This window comes from Musa acuminata, chromosome BXJ1-2, assembly GCF_036884655.1.
Source record: "Musa acuminata AAA Group cultivar baxijiao chromosome BXJ1-2, Cavendish_Baxijiao_AAA, whole genome shotgun sequence".
NCBI lineage: Eukaryota > Viridiplantae > Streptophyta > Magnoliopsida > Zingiberales > Musaceae > Musa > Musa acuminata.
This window is the reverse complement of record NC_088328.1, coordinates 25,781,987-25,807,933: the sequence shown is the minus strand read 5'-3', so window position 1 is coordinate 25,807,933 and position 25,947 is coordinate 25,781,987. Positions and strand designations below refer to the sequence as shown.

At 42.3% G+C, this 25,947-nt stretch overlaps 3 protein-coding genes and 2 long non-coding RNA genes across 7 annotated transcripts; 3 read left to right on the top strand and 2 right to left on the bottom strand.

Moving 5' to 3' along the window:
- Positions 1-11: 11 nt before the first annotated feature.
- Positions 12-7,072, bottom strand: LOC103975762 (kinesin-like protein KIN-7F). Its single transcript, XM_009390838.3, has 14 exons — positions 6,852-7,072; positions 6,094-6,743; positions 5,607-5,696; positions 5,430-5,530; positions 5,201-5,314; positions 5,043-5,124; positions 4,894-4,961; positions 4,734-4,799; positions 4,518-4,642; positions 3,081-3,408; positions 2,411-2,515; positions 1,472-2,338; positions 680-1,008; positions 12-584 (listed from the first exon to the last, which is right to left on the bottom strand). The coding sequence occupies exons 2-14, from the start codon at positions 6,338-6,340 to the stop codon at positions 263-265; spliced, it is 2,844 nt and encodes a 947-aa protein (XP_009389113.2). The 5' UTR covers positions 6,341-6,743; positions 6,852-7,072; the 3' UTR covers positions 12-262.
- Positions 7,073-9,812: 2,740 nt separating this feature from the next.
- On the bottom strand, positions 9,813-13,775 carry LOC135583035 (trihelix transcription factor GTL1-like). Of its 3 annotated transcripts, XM_065095168.1 has the most exons (4): positions 12,792-13,759; positions 10,622-12,173; positions 10,290-10,531; positions 9,813-10,201 (listed from the first exon to the last, which is right to left on the bottom strand). In XM_065095168.1, exons 1-3 carry the CDS (start codon positions 13,166-13,168, stop codon positions 10,295-10,297), a joined length of 2,166 nt encoding a protein of 721 aa, XP_064951240.1. In that variant the 5' UTR covers positions 13,169-13,759; the 3' UTR covers positions 9,813-10,201; positions 10,290-10,294. The 3 variants fall into 3 exon arrangements, with proteins under 3 accessions (XP_064951240.1, XP_064951231.1, XP_064951248.1); XM_065095159.1 differs by having other exon boundaries at positions 9,813-10,531; positions 12,792-13,767; XM_065095176.1 differs by lacking the exon at positions 9,813-10,201 and having other exon boundaries at positions 10,396-10,527; positions 12,792-13,775.
- A 785-nt stretch (positions 13,776-14,560) lies between these two features.
- On the top strand, positions 14,561-17,262 carry LOC135605265 (uncharacterized). The gene is made up of 2 exons (XR_010484410.1): positions 14,561-16,138; positions 16,220-17,262. It is a non-coding gene; the product is annotated as an uncharacterized LOC135605265 (long non-coding RNA).
- A 3,294-nt stretch (positions 17,263-20,556) lies between these two features.
- On the top strand, positions 20,557-25,771 carry LOC135605256 (rab GTPase-activating protein 22-like). The gene is made up of 5 exons (XM_065095136.1): positions 20,557-20,956; positions 22,793-22,928; positions 23,022-23,071; positions 24,000-24,053; positions 24,291-25,771. The coding sequence occupies exons 1-5, from the start codon at positions 20,850-20,852 to the stop codon at positions 25,543-25,545; spliced, it is 1,602 nt and encodes a 533-aa protein (XP_064951208.1). The 5' UTR covers positions 20,557-20,849; the 3' UTR covers positions 25,546-25,771.
- Positions 20,963-22,400, top strand: LOC108952213 (uncharacterized). The gene is made up of 3 exons (XR_010484407.1): positions 20,963-21,401; positions 21,847-21,942; positions 22,037-22,400. It is a non-coding gene; the product is annotated as an uncharacterized LOC108952213 (long non-coding RNA).
- Positions 25,772-25,947: the final 176 nt, after the last annotated feature.

Below are 25,947 nucleotides of genomic sequence, written 5' to 3'. Positions count from 1 at the left end.
ACAACAACAACTAAACAAGGAGACCATTTTCACGGTTCTCAGGGCACCATTACAAACCTGCTGCTGGTGAAAGAACAAGCAACAGCAGAGAATAGCATTAAACATACATCATAATTAGATGGCTGGGTAACTGCAACTAAGCCTCGTCTATCAAATCAAAGCTAAAGAATCATGATGTGGTGAAAAAGGTTAGGAAAAAGAAGATGTTATCCGTTGATTCCATGTTGCAGAAGATAATGAGTGGCCAAGGTGCCCGTTCCTTTTACTTCCGATGAGACAACGCATGTATCCAATTGTGGAACCTGCGGTTAGATCGTTGAGGTGAGAATGTAAGCCCAAACATCTCCTTGAGGGCCTGCCCTTGTTCAAAGAGTCCTATCACTCTTGCCACAACAGACGCACTCTCTCTTACATGCTCCAGGTCCTTGGGGTCAGACCACAGGCGCCGAGCAAGCTGTAGCCTTCTCTGTTTCGAGCTCATTGCAATTCCCCACTTTACGTACAGGCTCTCTCTTTCAGCAGCACACAAACTCTTCTGCATCTCCCTGCAAAGCATGTCTCTTTCACGCCGTAGCAATTTCAAACTGTCAAACAGGAAATAAACTGTGTCAGTAATAAATTGCGGCAATGTTCACATGAAAATAAGATGAGGAAAGAGTAGCACAGTGAAAGGTAAAACCTTGACGCATATGTGGAACTCTGACCAAGTTCTGCTGTTTTATCAGCATTTCCCAGAGATAAATTGCTCTTTAAAAAGGATAGCCTCCTTAGTTCCACTTCCATGTAAATCGAGTCTGTTGGATCACCTTTGAAGAGCATGTAAAAGTAAGTCCTGTGAACCAAGGATACATTACAATCATGCCAGAGCTTAATTATCTCTTGCTGCTTCTTCTCAAACTCCAGAGACCATACTGAAGGCGATTGCAGCACATCTAGAGTTGGTTCCAGACCAATATCCTTGGTGGTACCCTCATTTCCAAAGTCTTCAAATACATTCTGTTCAGTCCCCTATCATCAAGCAATACGTTACTGAAAATGCAACATCATCGAAGATAGTTGTTATACCAACAGATAAGAAAACACTTGAATTTCATGTTCATTATTAATTTTAAATATATAAGAGAATATATTAATGAGTTTTTTTTTCCTTTTCTTAATAAAATTTCCTCCTTTTTTTCTTATTTTTTCTCTCTGTGTTGACAGAATATTTGTGATGGCAAGGCAATTTGCCAGCACATTCTGATAGCATGTTCATATTTGTTGTGTAGAGGACCCTGGTACGAGAGATTAAGATGGATATAATAATTCAAGCATGAAAATACTAGGTTGCAATACTAAGAACCCATTTCACCTCAAGAAAATGTTAGCTCATAAAAACTAAAATAGGGTAATACTTTGCATCATTATGTAACAAGATGAAAATGCTGGCAAGAACGACTAGAAAAGAAAATCATTTATCACAGTTATGTACCTGATCAATGAAAAATTGTTTCCGGTGATGAACTTGAGCCATCTCTGGCTCTACATAATCATCAAATCTGCTAGTTGTTTGTCTCTGTGTATCAAAAGATTTGCTATCTTCAGAATTTTGAAATACCCTTGCTGACAGTTTTTTTATTTTGGCACCAAAATTTGAAGAAAATAGTTTGTTTTGAAATCCTTCAGGCCTTCCAGGGAATTCTTTTAGAGATGTGCTAGGTGGTGTACCATCTTCTTGAAGCCAAGATGAAGAGCTCATGAGTGTTGATCTACAACTTCTACTTCTACCCAATGGAAAACTTCTAAAGCTTGAATCTTGCCATGAGGACAATGGAGATGATTCATCAGGATATGCCTTGACAAGACTTATCAGTGTCTTCCTAACATTGTGAAGATGTTGCTCCAATGTGATGGGATCAGCACTTGGTGATCCCAGATCCCTCCGTTCCCCAGCTTTATGATTTCCATCTATATGTCCTGAGGAAACTGTACTCGGGTGTTGAAGACTATTTCTTCCTTCAGTTAACAAGGAACTTGAATCTTCACTTCTACATGTCCCATTCATCTCAATACAAATGACTTCCTCACAATTTTCCTCAAATTGTTCACAGAGGCTTTTATCAATCTCTTCCTCACCTTGATCTTCAGTTGACCCAATAAACTTGAGATTTGCCACTGAGTGCCTTGGTGATAGAGCATCCTGGTTGTGCGTTTGCAGGTAGTGCTGTTTGTGTGATGTCACAAATTGTGTGGAGGCAAAATCTAGACTGTGATCAGCAATGTCTAAAGGCTCAGACATCAAAAGCAAGTCATCACATGAATGAGGTAAATTGAGTAATGACGTTTGGCTCAAGTCATCCTGGAGAGAAACAAAGAGATATCAAGAGCCCCACTACTGACAAAAATTGTGAACATAAGGAAGAGCAAATACCCATTGGCTTGAGAAGTGATCCTTGCCAACAACTTCCAGCAAACCCTCCTGTCTAGATTGACCTAGATCACGTTGCTTGATCAACTCCTTGATCTCATTCTCCATCTGTCGTGTCAATTATAACTAATAGTTGTCAGTGATGTTTGATTCTTGCAGCTGTGAGTACTGAAAATATTAGCAAAACTATTCTAAAAGTATGCATCCTTTCTAAATACAGATGTCTTGTTCTTGAGCAAATAGAATGTCTCAACATGCAATCACTTGCATATCACAAAATACATTAAGGTCACAATAGCAAAAAAATGTTTGAGAGAAACTATATTTCCAAATTAAAAAAAAAATAATGCTCTTAGTTTGACTAGTGAGCTAAACAGAGCCCAACAACCACAAAAATATCTGTGCAGCCAACCCCAAGAAGTTGAGAACAACGGAGCAGTTCAATGCATAGTCAATACCAAGGTCCCAATCATGGCTATAAGTAGAATCAGACTAGGAACCAAAAACCAGATCAACAGGTACAAAGTATATTGCTCAACGTTTCCAGGTTTGTTGTCACACCAACATTAGAACTAAGTAGATGCGAGAATGTAAACTATAATAAAATATAGAAGATGCATATAAGAAGAGTGTATTTAAAACATCAGGCTAAATTCAGATGATTATGCAGTACCTTTTTTATTTGAGCATCCTTCTCTCTCAACAAGGCTTCCACCCTTGGAGATATTCCTGGATATCTCAATTCGCTCTCCAATCTGGCAACTTCTTTCTGCAACTGCTTAACCAATGCCTTATCAGACATAACTATATTTACCTGTGCATTAGTAGCTACTTCTTTTGCACAGCTTGCAAATAGAAGTGTGTTTCTGGATTGCTCAATATGGCTTCTTGCAGGGCTCATTGTGCAAATAATAGCAGTTCTTGCATTACCCCCCAAGGATGGTTGCAATATACGTGTGAGTTTTGAATCCCGATATGGAATGTGCCCATTTCTTCCCTTGCTGTGCCAATTTGGACAAGTATATTGGTAAATGAAGTAGAAATTGTTTAATATCGATTATCATAATACTATTAGACTTCTTACATACTTCAAGATCATAGAAGATGACCAAGTTGTAGATCATAAACCAATCCACAAAATCATATAGCGCTAACAAAAACATCTGTGTGTGTGATATTATAGTGTTAGCCTCACTGTAATTGATTCTACCTTCATTCCTAAACAAATTTTACTATGATGATTTGGCAGAAACAAAACTATACATGCACATGGAAATTCATTCACTTTTTAACTTATACTACTACAGAAAATACAGACAGTAGTTATTAAATATCAAATTTGTGTGTTGCAAATAATTAGGAAGTAAGCGTCTCTACTTTATGATTTTGGCTTGGATAGAGTTTATCTAGTAATATATTATTCAATCAGCACATTGCACAAGTGATTTAGAACAGATAACACAGTTGGTGACCCAGAAATAACCCTGACATGGTTGATCAGGCAAGGACAGAACAAGGAGAAAAGGATATTTCTATTTTTTTTAAAAGCAAACTTTACAAGGATGGAAACAAATAACCTTTCCATGCATAAAGATGATGTCTTAGAAAAACTTTAAAGTTCGTGCATATTTCTACATATCATTTCTGGGTCAAGTTATTAATCGTGAACTCAGAATTATTCTCAGTGATAACAGTTAGCACTAGATCATTATCAACACAGTAACAGTTGTTCACTTATTAAATCTAAGATAAAAACATTATCAGGCTGATTAAATATGGCATGAAATTTCCTAGAAGCGTCAAAATAAACAATAGTAAAGGAACTTTTAACTCATAGCAGCAGGCTTAAACGTAGTGATTTGTATTCAAGTTGGGACAATGGATCTATTTAATTATATTGAGGAAAATCAATCTAGCACTCCACATCGTAAGAAACTGATATGTAAAGGAATCTAACATAGTAAATCTCAACTTGCTGAAATAACTTGCAGTACAAATAAAATGCATCAAGCATGTTACATGCATAAGCAATTTAGCTTCAAAGGAAGAAAACCAAGATCCAGTTACATCAGTAATGAAGCAAAAGGATGAAAAAGGAATTTTCAACAACCTCAACTTGCGAATAACAGTTCCAAGGGTTAGTAAGCTTCGATTTATGTGGCAACCCTCTTTCAGCCTAGTACCAGCAGATAATGCCTGAGATGCACGTTCACTCCCTCCCAGATCAACAAAATTCTGCAAACAGGAAATGGAATATGTTTTTTCTCTAATCTCTCTTGAGTGCATTTAGAGTTATTATAAACAAAGCATAAGAAGATTTTCATACCACACTAGCCACAAGTGTGCTTGAGTTGTCCTTGCCCAAAAATTCCCTAGCAGAACTTTCAATAGTCTGCAAGAATCGATTAATCATAGAAAAATATAAATTGTTTCTCTTCTAAATAGTACAGCAGATTATTCAATTATTAGGATAAAGAAGAACAAACCAATCTAAGAATTTGATGAGATCTGGAACTTGTTTCATTTAGAGAGGTCTCCCCAATCTTTCTCTGAGCTAGAAAATGAAAAATGACACCGGTAAGTACATCTCAATTAGCAAAATGCTTATTCTCTAAACAAACTTCTGGTCGGTCACCTTCACACACAGAAATGAGAGCCTTAAGGTGGTTCCAGTCCCTTAAGGTTTCCTCTGTTAGTTTTTCGATTACAGTTCCTTTCTGCCAAATGACATTTTTTCACCTTCAAGTAAACAGGCAAGGAAGGTTAACTAAACATCTAGGCGAGGCACATCACCTCTGGATCGTCTAAAAGTCTAAGGGGAGCAGAATCTGTGCTGAGTAGATCTTTCACAGCTTCATTGTATATCTCTATTGCTGAAAACTTCAGCACAAATGCTCTCTCCTCATGCTGCAAAAGGAATGAAACGACTAGCAGCGAAAACAGAAACAATTTTCTCTATGCCACAGGCACATATAAGATGCAAATTGGGATATTAGGACAGTCACATGATATTCTATATTACCTTATGTATGTATTCATATATATCTTGTGCGGTATACTCAGTTATACCAGTCATTGTGTATGTTTTCCCGCTGCATGTTTGCCCATAAGCAAAAACAGTAGCTGAAAATCAAATATATCAATCTTTCTATGTTCTCTAAAATATCTTGAGAATGCAGACTGAGGCAACTACACTTACAGTTAATGCCAGTAACTACAGAAAGAGCAACTTCTTTAGCGCCTTCCTCGTATACTTGCTTTGTGGTGCAATCACTTGGAAATACTTTGTCTGTTAGCAAGAATTAAAAAAACCCAACATCAAGAATATCAATATAGACATTCTGGAAAGAAAAAGCTAGGCTTTAGAATCCAAGAGATAATATCAAACATTATAAGATAGGATGATTCTGAAGCCACAAAAAGTCATATGTTAGTGTTTAAGACGATGCAGTTTTGGACAATTTGATGGAACAAAATCCATGTTCAAGCAATCAAAACAAGAGGCTGGAATTCTTGCTGCACTCTAAAATTCTAGCAAAAACAAACCCCACTAAAGAATCTAATTGTGCTAGTTAGAATACCTATTTCATTTACAGAGTGAAAAATCATCTCAAGTTCATTTTGCAAATGAATTGGATGTAGAGAACAGGGGAAAAGGAAAGCAATTGTGAATGCAGCAAACACACCAAACGTATAAGCAGTAGGATTTATGGACCGTTCCAAAAGGCTCTCCCTGAAAATAACGGTGGTGTCGTTGATGCACTCCCAATCCGACGGATCGTTCTCCGCCACTTCCTTTTCGCTCAAGGGCCGCAGCCGCACCGAAACAACTATCTTCTCCATCTTCCCACCCCCGCCGGACTCCGACGCCACCTCCAGGCTCTCCTCCGCCCTCTCCCACGGCATCATCTCCTCCCCGCCACCCGCCCCCATTCCTCGCCTCAGACATCCACAACCATCTGCAACAAGCACTCGACTTAGGTTACAAGAACCAACCGAAGCATGAACAAAGGACGCATCCTAGCCTAATCTGATCCTCAATTCAGAGGCGAAGGATCGTCGAGGAGTTGCTGTTGAAGGCAGGAGGCAGGTAGTTAGAGGGTGATGCTTGAACACACCAGATCGGTGGTTCAAATGTCAGACATGAGGCTGACAGGAGGCCGAGATTACATCAACGAATGCCGGCCACAACCTCTGATCAACTCTGTTGGGGGTTGCCGGCCTCCGAATTAAGAAACCCTATGACAGGAGTAACAAGGAAATAGCTCGCTAGGCCAGAGAAGGGAATCAGACGGTGTTTGGCAGCAGCGTTGGAGCGGTGACAAGGGCAGGCAGCCTACTCAAAAGAATCACAATCACACTACTCTGAGATGTAGCTTTCACTGGGAACAACCATTTCCTCTGAGACCGTGTGTCAGAGAGAGAGAGAGAGACGGAGAGGTACCTGAGATGAGGATTCCTAGGCATTGTGACCAGATTCTTCTTCCATCTCTGGTGGGATGAGAGCAGGCTGTTTCTCTTTCTGAGATCTAAAAAGGAGACCGCCCATGCTGTGCTCGGCTTTTGAAGAGAGAGGGAGGGAGGGAGGGAGAGGGGGATTGTCTCTGCCACTTCTTCTTTTGTTCAAAGCAGGACATTACTGTTTCAGTTTTGGATGAGTCGTTCTTTTGTCCATTTTCTTCATATATTCATAATAAAATAAATACATATCTAAACGACTTTAATGATCATTTATTTAATTTAAATTCACCTCTTGGATAAAAGTATTAATAATATAAATGAATAGATGATTCGTTATAGAAACCTCTAAGATTTGAACATGCGAACTCAATTTGTTAATGCTTTAGTTTCTGTCTCATTTGATGTTGTTTCTTTCGTTGGTTAACCTAAAATAAAATAGTACCACGTTTCCCGGTCACGCATTCTACGTCCGACGTTCTGTACCACGTGGGTCCCGCGCTCACTCTCCAATTAAAGATCAGGTACGTGGGGTCGGGTAATGGACGGCGGCATGGCATTGCGGAAGTGGCAACTCGTGGGAGGCGCCCTGTTGATTTCAAAAGCGGGATGGGCTTCGCACTGCCTCCGAGAACCGCAAAGGAAAGTGGGTCCCGCTTGGGGTCCATAACTTTCTCCGATAGAGAGGTAAGGTAAGTGTCGGGGGTTACGCAGTACGTGACGAGACGAGCGAAAGGCGGCGTACGTGCGCACGTGCCTCGCACACCCTGTCTAACGGTCAGTATTCGACGTAAAAATGAATTAAATGATTTTTTTTTTATTTTTTGGGTTATTTATTTATTTCGAAAAAATAAATAAATAGATTCTGGTTTGGTGCACTCTCTCCTTATTTTTATTTTTTATGGACGAATAAATTAATAGCTGATGGAACAACATGGGATGCGTAGGACACACTGTTATGTATGCAGCAAGTTACAATGATGTCCATTTGTCTATGAACATGATGGATAGAAACAGACAAATTGAAGGATTAAATGACCCTTTGGTATTGTCTATTTCTATGGCCACACAGGATTGATGTATCTTAGTTTTAACCGATCGCTTAAAGATTTAGAAAATGACACATTAAAGATTAAGAAAATGACATCTTTCGTCAGTAAATCAATTTATGTTTTAGAATGAAACTAAAAAAGATGGTACAATTTCAAATGATTAATTAGTAATCGTAGATCCATAAAGTTTAAATTATTAGGAAAGAATAATAATAATTCGTGACTGTTATTTTTAATCGTAGATAAAAAATAATAAGGTCACAAATCTCGATTATTTGGGATCATATATATTAATTTGTTACCGTTATTTTCATAATTGTTTATATAAAAATACTTGTTAGGTTGAAGAAAGGGAAAGATCTGTTCGTATGTTTTTTATTTTTATTTTTCAAAGAAAACAGTTGAGATGCCACTATCAAAATGAAAACAATCTTTTTTTAAAATACAAAAAAGGGAAAGGATTTAAATGAGAATGTATCCTAATATATCATCTTGAAATAATGTATATATATATATATATATATATATGTAATTATTCTAAAAATCATTTTTAAGTTTTTTATATGATTTATTTTTGTTTTTCATCGATAGTACATCTTATTTTTTGCAATCCTATAAATGCTCTTACTCTTCTTTATCGGTGCCTTCGCCGCATCCGTCCCATTGTGAGATAGCATAGCCCACTCTGCGGTGGAGTGCTATGAAACGAGGGCGGACCGGTGGGCATCGATAGTTACGATACGGTGGGGGATGGTATAGTACAACATGACGATGGTGGGGCGACGGATGTACATGACCAAGGGGTGGACCTGGCCATTCGACTCGTTGCCGAGGGGCAGCGTCTACGACGCGGATCACGACGAGCGGGAGGAGATGTCTCACAATCGCGCGGCTTGTGCAGCGCCCCTCGGGAGCGATAGCTTTGTCCCCTCCCCATAGTGAGGCCGCCGCCTCCATAGAGGCAGGAACGAGTGCCTCCATCGCCTCTTCGCTGCCCGCCTCCGCTCTACCCTTTTGTTCCCATTGCGACGGGGAGGGGAGAAGAAGAGAAGCCGACGAGCGATGGGGAAGGGATGTGGGGGATGAGGTTACGATCGACGCCGCTCGCGATGACGACCGTCGGATGCAGCTGGTGAAGGACGGAGGGTATTTTCGTTAAATTGATAAAAAATTTAAAAATCAAAAACACTTTCATTGGTTTAATTGAGAGGGGCGATGGGACCCTCTCCCATTTGGATTTTTTGTTTTCCTATGGGTCCCAGTGTGATGAGGGTCACCCACTGTTGGAATGACACGTGTACGATGGTCAGTGTTCAGATGTTGACTTTGGAGCGTCAGTCATGACAAGCACGGAAGTGAGCAAGAAAGAAGGCTGATAGAACTCAGTGAGATGAAATGAGTTGGGAACAGTCACATCACTTATCGTGGAACGATGTAGCTTTTGGTTTTTTTCCCGAAAACAAATTATATTAGCTCATAAAGCGAAAACAATCAGACGCATAAAAGATATCTCAAAGCGGGCATTTTGGGAAACCTAATCACTCTGGTCTCACTGACAAATTCTCTCTTTTCTCCTCCTGTTGCCATGAAACAGAGAGCTCGAAGTGAAAAAGGGAAAAGGGGGAGAGAGAGAGAGAGAGAGAGTGACAGCAGCGAGAGAGAAAGATTTTGGGCATCGCAGTTGCATCAGCAGCGGCCTGCAAACTCCATCTTCCCTCATAAAGTCAATCCAACTCCTCTTTTTCTCTCACCAATCCATCACACACATGCTGATTTCTGTTATAGATTTCTTTTGGTCAGGACAAGCTGCTATCATACTTTTGCCCCCACCAATCCTTCATCTCATGCTTCTCTTTCTTCTTTGTCTACCTCGCTGAACTCTCAAGACCAAACAATGGTGGCAAGAGGAATAGGAATTTACACTGTTACATTCCATATACAAACCAATACTGGAGACCTTCACAATGGTTCAATAATGTCAATAAGGAAAAGAGAAAGAGAAAAGATTGAGATGTAGAGACAGTGAGGATCGTCTTCAGACTCCCCTGGTTTCAGCAAATTCAATGTACAGGCCATGTACACATTTCACCTCATCTCTCTGTCTCTACTTCTCTCTCTCTCTTATGGACTCTTCTTTACCCTTGGTGAATGCTGTCTGTGCCTTCGTGCTGATTGCTGTCCCCGCCGTTGACCCTGAGAGGGTTCTTATTCCACAAACAAATCAACGAATAGCAATGGATGGATTGAGGAGATGATATGTGTCGACGTCGTCGTCATCGATCAACTGTTTGATGTCGAGCATGCAACACGCTATAGTAGTTCTGATGCTTGCAGTGGTGGTTAAGGTAGAAGATCAAGAGCTTTCGGTATACCAAATCTATTGAGCTATTGCCAAGTAGGAGCCCGCAGTGGCCGTGGACGTGTTTCCTCCGCTGCCGGCGCTCACGTTCTGCCTCTGGAACTGTATCTTGTACTGCATTTTCCCGTCCTCATCATCGTCATCGTCGTCCTCCTCTTCTTTGTCCATGTTGTCGCTGTCAGCTTCATTTAACTTATCGTAGTCATTGAACGCAGCTTGCTGTTGCCCCATCGGCTCCTTCGCAATGACTACTGTCTTCAATGCGGCATCAATCCACCACGTTATGATATCTCCAGCAAAGATGCAAAGGTTCGTAGGGAGCGATAAAGGTGGAGTGGCGCTTACCTTCTTCAACCCTTCGTCGAAGAAGCTCGATGGAAGTCCTCCATTGCCAGTTTGTGCCTGTATGGCATTTGAACCGCCGCCACCCTCAGAATTCCCATCGCATCCACTGTTATTGCTGCAGTTCTTCTCGTTCTTGCTTTCGGCCTCTGCGGGAGGTTGATGAAGAGGGGGCGTTGATGACAGATTCATTGGTGCGCCACTCTGCTGTTGATTGGAAGCGGGATTGACTTCTTGGCCTTCCTGACGTTGAGTGCCCACGTTGCTGCCACTGCCGAGGAGCCTGTTGCGGTAGAGGGCATCCAATTGGTGGAAGTAAGGGCAGGTCTTGGAGTCATCGGGTCGATGCTTGTTGCTGTCCTTCACCTTCTTGAAGTACTTGTTGATGTTCTCCCACTTCTCCTTACACCGCTTGGCGCTCCGGTTATAGCCGAGGCGCTGCATTCCGGCTGAGATCTCCTCCCACAGTGGTCCCTTCGGTCCAGCCTCATGGTACTTCGAGTCGAGACCGCTCCGGAGGTTGATCAAAGCATGCACCTCCGTCTTTGGCCACCGCGAGGACGACGACATGGGCTCCAGGTTTGCGCCATCCTCTGCATCCTGAGGCTCCGTATTGGGGACGAGCTCTGTCCCCGATGATGACTGATGCCGTGCCATCTCGGTGATGTGGTGGTCACTCTGAACCACATGCTGCTTCGAGGGTGATTGTACCGAAGCGGGCGGTCTCTGCTGCTGCTGCTGCTGCGTCGTCGGCGGCGGCGGTGGAGGCTGTGGCTTTCGTGGAGGTGCGGCTGATTGTGGCGGCGGTGCATGCGACACAGGGGTAGCAGGCATGGTGGGCATCGGGATCGTCTGGCCGCTTAGCTTCTGAAGGTAGGAGATTATGGCGGTGTCTCTGGACGCGGCCATGGCCCGCTCCTGAGCCAAGAGCTCCTGCTCACGGTTGAGCCGCGTCATCTCCTGCCGCCGCCACGCCTCGTCTCGGATCATCCTGTCCTGCTCTCTCTTCTCTATGGCATCCAAGAACCGCTGCTGCATCGCCTCCTGCCGCTCCATCACTTGCTTCATCAGCCGATCGAAGAATGCCATCATCTTCCTGCTACTTCCCGAGTCTCCGCCGCCGCGCTTCCGCTTCCTCCCTTCCTGGCTCTCCCCGGCCTCTTCGGTCTCCTCGTCGTCGGACTCGGACGACGCAGAAGACGAAGAATTCGACGAGAAGCTGATACCTACGGCGGCGGAGCTGGAGATTCCATGCGGGCCAAGGGGAGGGGTTGGCTGCGGGACGACCGCCCTAGTGGGCACCGTAAGCGTCGATGGGGCTACGGCAGAGATAGGCAGAGCTCTGCTGGCGGGTGGGCCCGCCATGCCAGTGGCGCCTCCTCCGCCACCACTGCTGCCGCCGTGGAGAGCTTCGAGCTGGCTGAAGAAGCGGTAGCTCTTGCCGTCCTGGCGACCGGCGCGGCCGTCCTTGGTGCGCTTGTAGTACTTGTGCACGTTCTCGAACTTCTCCTTGCACTTCTTGGCACTCCTCTTGTAGCCCAGCTCCGCCAGCTTCCTGTAGACAAGGCAGCAGCAATTATGCAACGGCGCGGAAGATGAGGATAAAAGAGTCAGGACGCAAAGAGAGGACGGCAGCAGCAACAACAACACAAAGCAAGAAAAATGAGACGGTCATGATTGCATTAAGACCTCAACCCGCACCCACGGACTCGAACTCCCCTAAAGAAGCTGGTGATGACGAGGGAGAAAGCAAGAAGTTGAAAGCAATAAGTCGTCCACGAGGGATGCAAGATTTAGCATCTGGGAATCTTAAACAGCGATCTAAAGATATAATTTGGTGAATAAGGATTGGTTGGGATCTGAAAAATGGAATGATGTAGGAAAGAGATAGGATGACGCACTGGGAAACGAGGGGTAGAGATCTGAGGGGCTCGAAGAAGAGAGGAGAGGACTTGTTCCTTCCCCCCAAAAAGGGGAGTTCAGCGGCTGCAACCATTGCAGCAGTGGAGTCCGTGGTACGAACCCCACGCCAGATAGTTACTTGGTCTCTAACGAAGAAGAAAAGGAATCTCGCTGATGCTGGTGGCGAGGTCAATTCCCAAGGAAACCGTTAGACGTTTCAATGGTTGCATCAGAGATCGGTGATGGTGTTGGCAAGCCGGAGCGACGTTACCTGGAGACCTCCTCCCAAAGCGGTCCCTTGAGGGTGGCGTCCCGGAAGGCGGAGTCCATGTCGGAGCGGATCTGCAGCAGGGCGAGCGTCTCCTGGCGCGGCCACCGGTTTCCGGTCGCGCCACTGCCGCCTCTCTCGCCCCCCTCGCCATCGTCCTCCGGAAAGTTGCCTCCTGCGGCGCCGGGAGCTAGTTCGTCGAAATTCGCCGCCGGGGGGCGGCTTCTTAAGGGCGACGGCGCCTCGGCCAGCGGCGGATCTTGGAGCGGCTCGGGACCGGGAATTCCAAGCAGGTGTGCTCGGGAGGCGGGCGGCTCGGGCGAGAACGGGGTCATTTCGGAGGGCGGCACTCCGTATCTGGACCCTCCTTGCTGCTGCATGCCTTTGGATCTACTCTCCTCTCTCCTCTCGACCTTCCTCAACACTTTGGAGCAGTGACAAATCTGCTAGCTGTTATGATTCCACTTTCTATTACCACAGCTTGTAACCTCAGGGTTGGACTGAATTCTCTCCTTCCTCTCTCTCTCTCTCTCTCTCTCTCTCTCTCTCTCTCTCTCGCTCGGTCACCTCAGTCAGAAGAAAGAGAGGAGGAAAACGGGAGATGGGGCAGTCGGAGAACTGGCAAAGGGTTCAGTCCATGGAGGGGTGAAGATGAAAGGAGGAAACACAACAGGAGAGAAAGCAAAAAGACTTCCTGTGTTAAGACAATTAGCAATTCAGCAAATTATGAAGACGATAGGGTGAAGCCGAGAGGTTAGAAGGTGGAGATAGGGAGAGAAAGATCCATGAAGACCCAGAAGAGCAGAAGAGCGAGAGAGAGAGAGAGAGATGTACAGTGGGTTCGAGGGAGAAAGATAGGGGTTGCAGATGATGATGATGCTGATGTGTGAGAGAGAAGAGATGGCAAACGATGGAACAAACCAGATGCTGCGCTGTCAGGGGGGGTCTTACCTTGTGCCTAATAATAGTTGAAGTCCAAAGGACAGAGATGAGAGAGAAGACATGCAATATGGATGTGTCTGAGAGAGAGAGAGAGAGAGCTGTGCAAGAAAGAGCAGCGCTGTAATAGAAGCCCAGTAATCTTTCACCGTCAGTATGGAATATGATATCGAGTGAATCCAACCCTCGCTCACATGTCCTGTCCCCACCTGGGCCTACATGGTAACATCATGCATGCAAGTTCCCCTTCCCCTTCCCCCACAAGTCATAATATTACCCCAAGAACACCATCTCAAACCCAAGTTTCACTGTAGCTTCTTGGACTGCAGTGAGACACTAATGAACAACTGGTTGCCCGATGGCCCAGCTTCGAAAGGAAAGCTTATTGAGATCATACGTAACACAGGCGTAAAAGGAGGAAAAAGAGGAGGAGGAGGAGAGGAAGGGGGAGACAATAACACAGTGCAACAGCTGTTGCTGTGGGCCTCCTCGCTGTGGAGGATTAGGGTTAGAACGTGCCCGGCGATTATTGCGGATCCCACACAAAATGAACCCACAACATGCCATGTTACACCACTCTGTAAGCCATGTAATTAATGGCACCCTTCTCCTTCATGCCAAAAGCTTGTAGCGTCCGAATAATTCCTATCCCCTCTGCATGTTTGAGGAAAAAAGTGTGACTATCTTAAGTAGGAATCGGAACACATTACTGCTAAAAAGCTTCAGAAAAATAAAAAAAGAAGAAAAGATGGGTGATGGATTTATCCCATGTTACGTGGGAGATGTGACCTGTGTTTGTTTTCTGTGGATGGTGGGGCGAGGGCTGAGTTATTAGGGTGGGACCCGCGGCCCCCCGAGGTGCTCCCATCCCTGATCCGGTCAAGTAATAATGGAGCCTTCTCCTTCATCTCCTCCTCCATTTACTGTCGCTGTCGCGATTCATTTCGGATGTGTCTTCTACTTGTGCTCTGTTCTTTTCTTCCCCTGAAGCGTTTCTTTCGCTGTCCATTTGATGATTAAGGAGGAGTCATCCCCAACGCTTACGGCATCTCAATTGGATTAACAACACTCAAATCTTCAAAGGATAAAACCGTGTTGAATCCACGCCGTCGCAGATAATTCTTGGTGGCTCAGCTCGCTCGGTGACGATGAATGATAGGCCTTCCTCATTCCACACGTCGGACCAAGCTTGAACCACCCCAGACGGTCAAATACATCTCGAGGCAATGGCCCTCACGCAATGGCAAACCACTACTGTTACGGCATCCAACACATCATGCGCATGAATCCTCCTTGCTTGTTAGGTTTGGCACCCAACTGTTCTCCTCCCTCCCTGTTCCCTCCTCCATTGGCCTGACCATGTGGGAAGCTCAACAACAAGTTGTGGACACACCGCACAGCATGGCATTGCTTCGGGATTTGTTCTTCCTTGCAGTAAAAGCATCTAAAACATGCAACCATCAAGCGACCACGACAATTTCTTCCTCCTCTGTGCACACAAACGGGAGCTTCACGGTGATCATGCATCTTGCGCTTTCTCTCTCCTTTGATAGCTTGGTGATGAGGTTTTCAGCTACGCTCATCCAATCTAGAATTGATGTCTTCCATCTAAGAAAAAGGCGAAGATGGTAGGGAACAAAACAGACTTGCCTTTTCTAAACCATTAATGTGTGTTTGTGCGTGTGTGTGTGTGTGTGTGTGTGTGTGTGTGAGAGAGAGAGAGAGAGAGAGAGAGAGAGGTCTTAAACCTCTCTCAGTATGACAGCACAGTAGCGAGTTATTGGGTGGGTATTCTTGTGACGTTTGTCATACATAATCCTTGAGGCCATGCCTCTGTTTGGACCAATACATGAATTATCTGCATTCTCATCTGCAATCATGGAAGGGAATAGTAGCTCAACTATTAGTGAGCAATGGCACCAGTGAGAGTTGGATCCAGTTACATACGATGCATTCCGACAGTCCTTGGCCTTCTCTTGTGGTTGTGGTTTCACTTTCATGTGTCCCAATGAATGGGAGCCTTGCATTTCCATGAAGCAGAAACATCCATTCCTAAAACCTTTGGACTCAAACTCAAGACAGGACGTGAAGTCTTCGCCTGCTTCTTCTCCGGTAAATTCATCGTCCTACAACAGAACCAGTCTCGGCAACACTACCATTGGCTACAATTACAGACGGCTCTTTTTGTCTGAACACCAAGGAAAATGGAGAGGATAGTTTGTCGCAGATTTATGATCGCCATGGTCCACAGGCATGCCGATGCAGCTCCTCCGTAGTAGAAAGGCATGAGGAAGGCAACTGCGACCTTAATGAAAGCTGCAACTTGTAGGTCAACAAGCAAAGGCCACGAGGTCCGGACCATTGAACGAGATGAAGGAGAGGTCGTACAGCAGCCGAAGCTTATTATGATGGTACTCCAAAGGGAACTTCGAACCTCACTCGTGTGGTCTTAGTGTGGGACTGACGCGGTAGTTGATACTTTGCACTTGCAGACACCGAGCTACTGTCTTCTCAACTCAGCAGTCGAGGTGATCATTGCTTGAAATCAATGGATCTTTACAGGTCCATGTTTAGAAGGGAATAACGAGCGACCAATCAAGAAGAAGACGTGATCCACCTGATAATTGAGCTGAATCCGATCTCCGATCGGCTCAACCTAACAGGATAGTTGGATCAGATTTCTTGATAAGCAAGTTGATTAGCTTTGCACAACCACGTACGATAAATCTAAGATCAAAGTCTCTGCTCTTCCTGAAAACGAGGATATATTTGGGGTCCTTTCGCTCCCTTTTCTGCTCACTGTAGCAAAAGCCTTGCTGATGGCATCGTTGTGATCTCATATGCCATATGCAATGTCACTCATCAATAGGATGACGGCCACAACTACCGCATGATAATAAGAGGAACAGAAGAAGATGCCGGAGGGTTTGAGTGGGCAAGCACTTGTTCCTTTTCCAGGACGCGCAGCTGCCCTCTCTCTGGGTTTGGTCTCTCCATTCTCATCAGCTGCAGACGTCCACATCCAACTAAACTGTGGGTGGAAGCCTGCTCCGAGCCATGGACCAAGCAAGGGATGTCGATCACCCAAAAAGGAGAGAGAAAAAGAGGCCGGGGGGGGAGGGGTAAGGGAAAGAGGCTTTCATGAGGTCGCGTGGTCTTTATCCCAAACCCTTAGCTCTATATATTTTTGATCCTCTTCCCCATCACCTATTGTTCAGACCTTCCCCTTCTCCTTTTCTCTCAGGCTGAGTGAAGCCATGTCTAAACAGGAAGCTTTTCCTTTGAGGGGAATGTTGTCTGGTTCGGGACAACTGTGGAAGAGACCTCGGACCAGGCTTCATTCCCCCCAATCGCAGCTTCCATCTCCACCAACTCAGTGGTAATGTGTATTCCTATCTCAGATCTGGTTTTGAGTCCCTCTTTGCTTCTTGGTCAGGTTGTGATTTACTTCTCCCTCTCTCTCTCTCTCTCTCTCTCTCTCTCTCTCTCTCTCACACACACACACACACACACACACAAACACACGAGGATTTACTACACCTCCTCACCAAATGGTAACAGCAGGTCAATTAATGGAACCAACAGGTGGTGCAGCAGATTGGTGTAATGATGTGGTTTGACTAGCTCTCTTCCCATTGCCTTCTTTTTGTTTCCTTTTACTTCTTTTTTCTCCCCTCCCCCTTCCTCTGACAGCAGTCTAAAAAGTTTGCACTCATTAGCCTATGATCACCTGCTGGAAGATTGTCTTTCTTTTAATCCCAAGATCTTTATTATGTGAATTCAAAGAATACCACATGTTCTTGACTTCATCTTGTTTTCTTATGAACTCAACATGAGACATATTAAAGCGTTTCTTTCCCTTGCCGAAAACTATTTATTTAGATTAATTTGAAGTGGCTTATATTGCTTACATTGTCTATGAAATCATTCTTTAGACATACAGTCATGTGGAGAGCTCATATTGCTCTTGTTCTTCAGAAGCTTTTAGATTAATCTTGAAGAGGAAGCAGTAAGAGTAGTTCTCCTTAGTTTCATGATGAGCATCTTGCTAGTGTAGATGAAAAACCAAGAAGTGAGTTAATTGTTCGTCATTATTTAGTACAAATGAATGCCTTAGAACATTGATGCAACTACTTGTCTAAGAATCAAAGTTGTTCCATTGATCAATATATCATGAAGACATGTTTTTATGGTACAATCTGTTGCTGCACATCCTATCATTTTACTGTAATCTTGTCAAGTTCTACTCATATTTGGATATTACATGTCAGACGTCATTCATATTTGAGAAACATAAATCAACACTAACCTCTCATCCTTCATTAGTCTCTCTTTCTCTTTATATAAAGAGAAAGGTGTATGAAAAGGTGTATGAACCTTTAAATAGATATATGACTTTTGATCTCTAGAATGTGTCACCCAATCCCTATATATGTAGAAAATTATAATGATGTAATGCTTTATAATTAAAGATCATCTTTATTTCGCTTACCAAACTCCCATCTCTCCTCTCTTCATCTCTTTAATCCTATATGTATACATATATATAAGTTTACTTGACGATGGATTTTGATTACAGATTCGATGACATTGGCTTATTGTTTTCTAGTTGCTTGCTTTGCACTGTTATCACTTCAAATTAATGCTCTCTCTCTCTCACTCTCACTCTCTCTCTCTCTCTTATATATATATCACTCTACTTCTCAAAGACAGAAGAACACCATTGCACAAACCAGTAAAGCTTGGAGAAAAACGCCATAAAAAAGAGAGTTATAAAGTCGAATGGTTTAAGTACAGAAGATGAGAAGTAGAAGAGCCTTAATGGTGTCCTTTGTTCTTCGAACGACCACCTTCTTGTGTGCTTATCATTAGTACTAAGTACATGAATGAACAGCAGGGGTTTTGAGGACCAACTCTCGGTGACCGACTGTAAGGCATTTTGTCTCTTCCCACTAGTTGGTGGGATAGGGAGAGTGATGGATGCCTTGTGAGCTTGGGGAAGACGAGCTTTATTTTGGGTTTCTTTCACGAGGAAGTCTCGTCGCCACAACTTTTTGTGAATAGGAGCATGGAATGGTACAGAGAACGAGTGGTGCTGTGAGAGACTTGTCTTGGCTTTCCTCTTTTTCCCTTGTCCTGCTGCCCTATCACACAAACTCCCTTGTCCTCTTTTTCCATCCACCTGCATTAGCACCATTGCGTCCTCTTATGAGCTTCCTTGCCCTCTTCTTTTATGTCCTCTTTCATATATATATATATATATATATATATATATATATATATATATATATATATATATATATATATGTTTCTCAATAAAAACTATTTTTACTTTTTTTTTCATGTTTTTCAATTGGTGGCCTCTTTTTGTTATATTTTTAAAAATAATTCAACAATAGATAACAGTAACTCATGTTTTTTGGTAGATCAATCTATAGGGTGAATCGATCCGATTTGATTGTTATAAAAGTACTGTAATTGCTATAAAATTCTTCTTATTTTATTGTTATTGTTATTGTTCCTAAAGGAATAAAGATAGTAATTTGAAATCATATACTTTATATATGAGATGATTATTATTGAGGGGTTTAAGTTAATTTACCTCAATTATAATATTTTGATGAAAGTATCAAAATACTGTCATCAAGAACAGAAAGACATTTATTTGTATGAAAATAATTTACTAGCCAATATTGGTTAGTTGACTATTAGTATAAACTCACATCAATATATTGACTCATCCATTACTTCATAAATGTGACATTTGTTAGGTTTAAATCTTAAAGGGTGAATTATTCATAAAAAAACATTTTCTTTTCTTTTCTTTTAAACTCACAGAACACCTCAATTTCCTAACAAATGTCTCTCTTTTTTTTTATTAAAAAAAATCATGTTTATGACATAATTGATATTATTAAAAACCGAGGCGGTAAGCGAAAAAAAAGATTTTTTTTAAGGTAATATGTTCATTCTTAAAATACTATTGAATAGATGGATCGATAGAGGACTATAAGTCAACAAATTGAATCGGCCGGGTATGACTAAGTCCTTGGCGTTTGATTGGGTCAACCGTCCATCTGCAGACATTGCTTGTCATCCTATTGAAAGCAATTCAATATCATGTTTCATAAATAGAGAAGGAAAAAAAGAGAGAGTTATTTATCCTAATTTGGGTCAAGCGGTTTAATGATGACACGTGACTTGAATAAGTGTGGTGGTTCCCACATTGGTTTCATCGAAAGATGGCCCACTCGAATTGAATCATCATCACCATCTTTTACTTGTTCATCAAACAAATATTGGTCTGCATGATTTGATCCATCAAAATCTTATCCTAATCTTATATTATGCTCATGCTATTATTATGTGACTTGAGAGAAAATTATTTTGTGTGTGAATGAGTTGCATTAATTATTTTTCTTGGATTGATTTGACTTTTCTTCACCTCCTAATTATTACATGGTTGAAGGAGCAAATCTCACAAATAGAGAGAGAGAGAGAGAGAAAGAGAGAGAGAGAGACATCCCCTTTCAAGATTATATGCACTTCACATGACATCAACACATGTTTCTCTCTCTCTCTCTCTCTCTCTCCTTTAACATAAAATATATATATAATTAAAACCCATCGTTTCTAGACTTCACCCACGCCATCATCACTAATTATTTCCTCTCTCTTTCTACTGTTCTTTCATATATTATGATATATAATTATAATTATTGAAAGTATACATTATATATATATATATATATAATATGTACGATATTAGATATATGTGTGTATCGAGAGTAGAGCAGTTGGGACTGGTGGTTGAAAGAGGCGGCGGAGGGTCACCGGAGAGGGAGAGGGAGAGGGAGAGGGGCGGAGGCGAGCGATCGATGTGGGTTTGGGTCTGGGCGGGGTACGGCGGGAGAGTATGGATCTGGGCTGCCGACGGTGGCGGGTGGTGGCATGAGGTCCTAGCGGTCGGCGTGACGGCCATGGCCGGACTCGCCTTGGCCGCCACTTTCGGCGTCTCTCGGTAGGTAGACAGCCTTAGGCGCCGCCCCCTTTCCGTTCCCTTCCCAGAAGCACAGGAGAGAGAGAGAGAGAGAGAGAGAGAGAGAGAGAGAGATCTTGTAGATGAGCGCCATCCGACGATCCCATACTTCTTCGTCCTCACCGAGTTCGTCGTCGTGGATCCATTTGAGATCGCTGCTCATCGTGGCCTCCTCAACCGCTCCGGATCGGTGAGGACGCTTCTGTTTTCCCTGCTGGTTTTTGTTTTGTGCCTAATTGCCTTAAATTTTCAGTAAAACCAAGAGAAGCAAAAGAGGAATAGGAGCCAAAATGTCCTTTTGCCAGTTAATTTCATTTAAGTTGTATTGTTTCTTTATAATTAGCTAGAAGAGTCTGATTACTTCAACTTCAAATTAGTTTTGTTCCTGTACATGACATTTACTGTTTTGTTTTCTTTTCCTTTTTCAGTTTTTGATCACTGATTAATGATTACAGTACGTTGTACACACTGATTGACGCCTCATTCCTTTTCCAGCAGAGTTTAGGAAAGTAATTTTGGCCTCATCTGTTGGAATACAAAGTTTATGCAATTTCTAGTACCACTTACCGAGGCATTTGAAAGAAGGACAGCATCCCTTTCTCGTATCATGAGAAGGCTTGTTAAATCCTCCTCAAGTGAGTGCTAGTCATAACTAGAATCAACTTTATGACAAGGAACTCAACTCTGAGGCAGATGAAACTTCTTTCACTATCTATATCGGTTCTTCTCTGAAATCTCCTTGGTTATAAGCCTCTGTCGCTATCTGATATCCGACCTTGCAATTTTCCCTCTTTGTGATTAAATCATTTTAAAGATATGTTGAAATGTTCCTCTTTCGGAATAAGATCATCTCAAACAGTGTATTATCAAATTGCTATAACACAATAACAGCATTCCTTTCTTTTTTATACATGTGTTAGTACAGTCGTAGCCCGTACCATGCCGATGGTATGAACTGATCTTCCATTGGCTGGTGTGGGCCATTATGCAATGTGACAATTCTTAATTTTCGTTAGTGTCATGTACCAGCAAGTTTTCTTTCAATTGAACTTAATTCTTGTTTCTTCTTGAATTTTGTAGATATATCTTTGAAAGTTCTTAGATTGGCTGTTCTTTTGTCTATTTGAACGAGGTATTGGCATGAAATTCTCTAGTTTCATGACTTTGTCCTTTTAGGTAATGTACTTACCAGGATTTGATTTTAGCTCTCATGATACATGATACCGCACAGCTCTTTGTATCTCACAAACACGCACCTCCACACACGCAGATACAAGAAAAAGGCCACAACACAAGCATCCATGATGGATTTCTTCCACTCAATACTATGATAACAGCCAAGAAATTATTTTATTGCAATCAATTGCAATTATTGTGTTACATTGGGATGAGAAAGAGGTTTATGGTCTGCTTTCTGTTTCATATGGGGCACATGCCTTTCCAAGTGAGCATCAGCCATGCGTAGGTTCTAGTGAGAGAGAAGATGTCTATTTCAAGAACATCATGGTTTTCCTTCTACATTCACATTTGGTGGGTCCTGGTGCATCAAACTATTTAAACATCATAATAGTTTTCTTTCTGCATTCACCTTTTAATTGCAGTTTATCAACAGCACTGATGCCCTTTTTTTTCCGCTGTAGGTTCAGATATAGAGCACTATTTGAAATTAAGAAGGCTGATTTATTTGGACAAATTATATGGCATTTTGTGAACCTTTTCTGACCTGATCTTTGATTTGTAAGCAAACGAAATTTACTTAAAAGAAGGAACCCAAAGGTGTAGCTGGCTAGTTCTAGATCCTACTGCTAAATTTCTTTAAGTGATTGGTGAATGTCTGCTATGGGAAGCGAAGGTGTTGACCATGGCTTACAGTCATGTTTAATCCATGGCTTTTACATCTTAATCCTCTATTTGGCTGTTTTCTAAAACCCACCAAATCACCTTCATGTGTGAGTGGTAGTATCTTGACCATCTTATAATGCTATTTTCTTAAACTTCTTCATTCTTTAATGGTACCTGATTCCAGAGGCAACCTTAGATCACCATGGTCTCGAAGGAAAAGGAAACATGCACTTACTAGGCATCAATGGAACAATTTCTTTACATTAGATGGAAAGCTTCGCGATGGAGGGGAGAAATTTCTAAAGAAAGTCCGCAGATCAGTAAGCACTATCTTTTCTCTTTTTCTGATCACATTTTATTTGTCCGTTTTGACGTTGTTCCAGTAAAGTGACTGTTTTACATATGTGGTTTAGGGAATTGACCCAAGCATCAGGGCTGAAGTCTGGCCTTTCCTTCTTGGAGTGTGAGACTCTAAACCATCTTTTTCAAAATGTTTCTACATATTGCTTCTGAAACTGTTTTTTGCATGACAGAGGACAAGTCATATGTACTCCCTAATTTGCTCATTATTTGCACTAGGTTAGTTATTTCATATATGAACATTGCTACATAATCATCTTCTTGTAAACTTGTCAGAGGTAACCAAGTAATGTGGTTCATATCTTGATTTTGTATCTGAGCACAGAATTTGACATAGCTCTGGACATGCATGGCCACAACTACTGAACTTTTAGTACAAGTTGTCTCTCAATTTATTAGCACATCTTGTCATGTTGCTGATTTTACACTATCCATTTGCTTGGATTAATCTGATTCAACTAAGTAGTCACTTGAATTGTTCTATGGCATATTGTAGACTTCAAAGTGCGTGCAACATCAATATAACCAAGTTTGTAATTGACGAAAATGTAGGCTATTGTATGGTTTTAGCCAAGTTGATGCTGAGATTTGATATATGATTTACATAGAACAATCTCCATAAAATCCATGTTACAAAACTACATTTATCAGAATATAAGTTACCATCAATAACTTAGACTTAAAACATTTTGAGCCATGTGATTTTAGGGTTTCCAAGTTATTAATCAGTAGTTCCATCGAGCTCAGTCATGACACAAGCCTGCAATAAAATTTTCTGGTGTTTTTGTGAATGCTAATGGATTTATATATAAAAGCTGCATGAGTTGGTGGTGTTATGGTATAAAGGCAAAACTAAGTGTACCAAAGGGAAGTCATGATAATTTTGATTTCTTAATGTAATGTGTGATATTGAGGCATTTATAAATCATTAGTTGATATACCCACTTAAGGGCTAGATTAGTGTCATCTTTCTTATTGTGGATCTGATAGAATGCTTACATTGATTTTGACCTCATTATTTTGTTGTGCAGCTATGACTTGAAGAGCTCAAAGGCTGAAAGAAACGCCATTCATTCACAAAAGAGGTACTTGGGACTGTTTGCTCTTTTGCTCTCTATTTCCTTGATTTTAGCACATTGCAAGATAATGTTAATGAGTTTGGTGGAGAATTCTTTTTTCCAAGTGTTCATCTTGTCTTTATTGAGTCAAAGTTTGACTTGCATATGAATGTAAGGTGATCTATGATATCAAAGAAAAAAAAACACTTCATGTGCCAGCTTTAGAATTGGCTCATATATTGCTTTTTTGCACTTCTGTTACAGGAAAGAATATGAGAATTTAAGACGACAGTGTTGGCAATTGCTAAATCCCCACAATGATGGTGACAATGAGTGGAATGAAATTTTTGAAATGAGTTATACGGACAGTCCTAGTTTTGTTCAGGGATGTTATTCCCTTTGCACCGAAGAGATTCTAAGTTCCAGAGAATCCCTCTCCATTGAGCAAGAAAGCCCACTCAATGGAACTTTGGAGGAAACAGTGCATGAGGAAGCATCTTCCTCCAACTTGGTTCTACTGGAAGAAGATGACAAGAGCCCAATCACTAATGTGGACGCATCTGCAGATGTAACAGAATCATCTGACAGTGAATCAACTGATGAAGAACCTCCTGAATGCATTATGATGTCTTCCACTGCAGAAGGAGTTATTGAAACTGATCCTAAACTTACCAAGATTGCTTCAGTCTTGGGGAATATTACTAATTCTGATCAAACAGCTGAGGATTTCACAACATGGCAACGTATCATGCGGTTAGACGCGATCCGAGCTAATGGCGAGTGGATAGTCTACTCTCCAGCTCGAGCTGCGGTCTCCATGGACGAGGCTATCAAGTTTGCTGTCGCTGTTGGTTTGAAGGACTATGACCACTTGGAGCCGTGCAGAATCTTCCATGCTGCACGGCTGGTTGCCGTACTCGAGGCGTATGCACTGTATGATCCTGAAGTCGGATACTGCCAAGGAATGAGCGACCTTCTATCTCCGATACTCGCTGTCATGGAGGAGGATCATGAGGCTTTTTGGTGCTTTGTAGGGTTTATGAAGAAAGCCAGGCATAATTTCAGGCTTGATGAAGCAGGCATCCAGAGACAATTGAACATCGTCTCCAAGATCATCAAGTCCAAGGATCGCCACCTTTACAGGCACTTAGAGAAGCTTCAGGCTGAAGACTGCTTCTTCGTATACAGAATGGTGGTAGTTGTCTTCCGAAGAGAGCTCACCTTCGAGCAGTCTCTCTGCCTGTGGGAGGTGATGTGGGCGGATCAGGCGGCAATTCGAGCAGGCATTGGGAAGTCTGCATGGGGGAGGATTCGGCTACGTGCTCCGCCCACTGATGACCTGTTGCTCTATGCCATCGCCGCCTCGGTGCTGCAGAGGAGGAAGTTAATCATTCAGAGGTATAGCAGCATGGATGAAATAATGAGAGAGTGCAACAGCATGGCAGGGCAGCTGGATGTGTGGAAGCTTTTGGATGATGCCCATGACTTGGTGGTGACCCTTCATGACAAGATCCAATGACACTCCTTTCTCTTCTTTAGTACCATCTTCATAGTTTGGTCATTTGCACTGTTGTAATTGAACTCGACTGTGTATTTGCTTAGGAGAGGCATTAACAGTTGCTTCAACCAAGCAGACACAATGTGCCATCTTCGGCAAAAACAGCTAAATCCCCACATTGGAGTCACTCAAGTGGGATCATCATGTTGTGCTATCAATGATTCAATGAATTGATTTTGATGATTTAGACCATTTATCTGATGGATTGGCTGTGGTTTTTGACGAGAAACGAATACTTGACAGAATCGGATACGACTAACTGATCCAACTGAAACGATCAGGAATTGAATCATTCTCAGTCGAATTCCGCAATTCAATCGACAATGATTAATAAATCAATTATCGTTTTATTTACTTAAACAT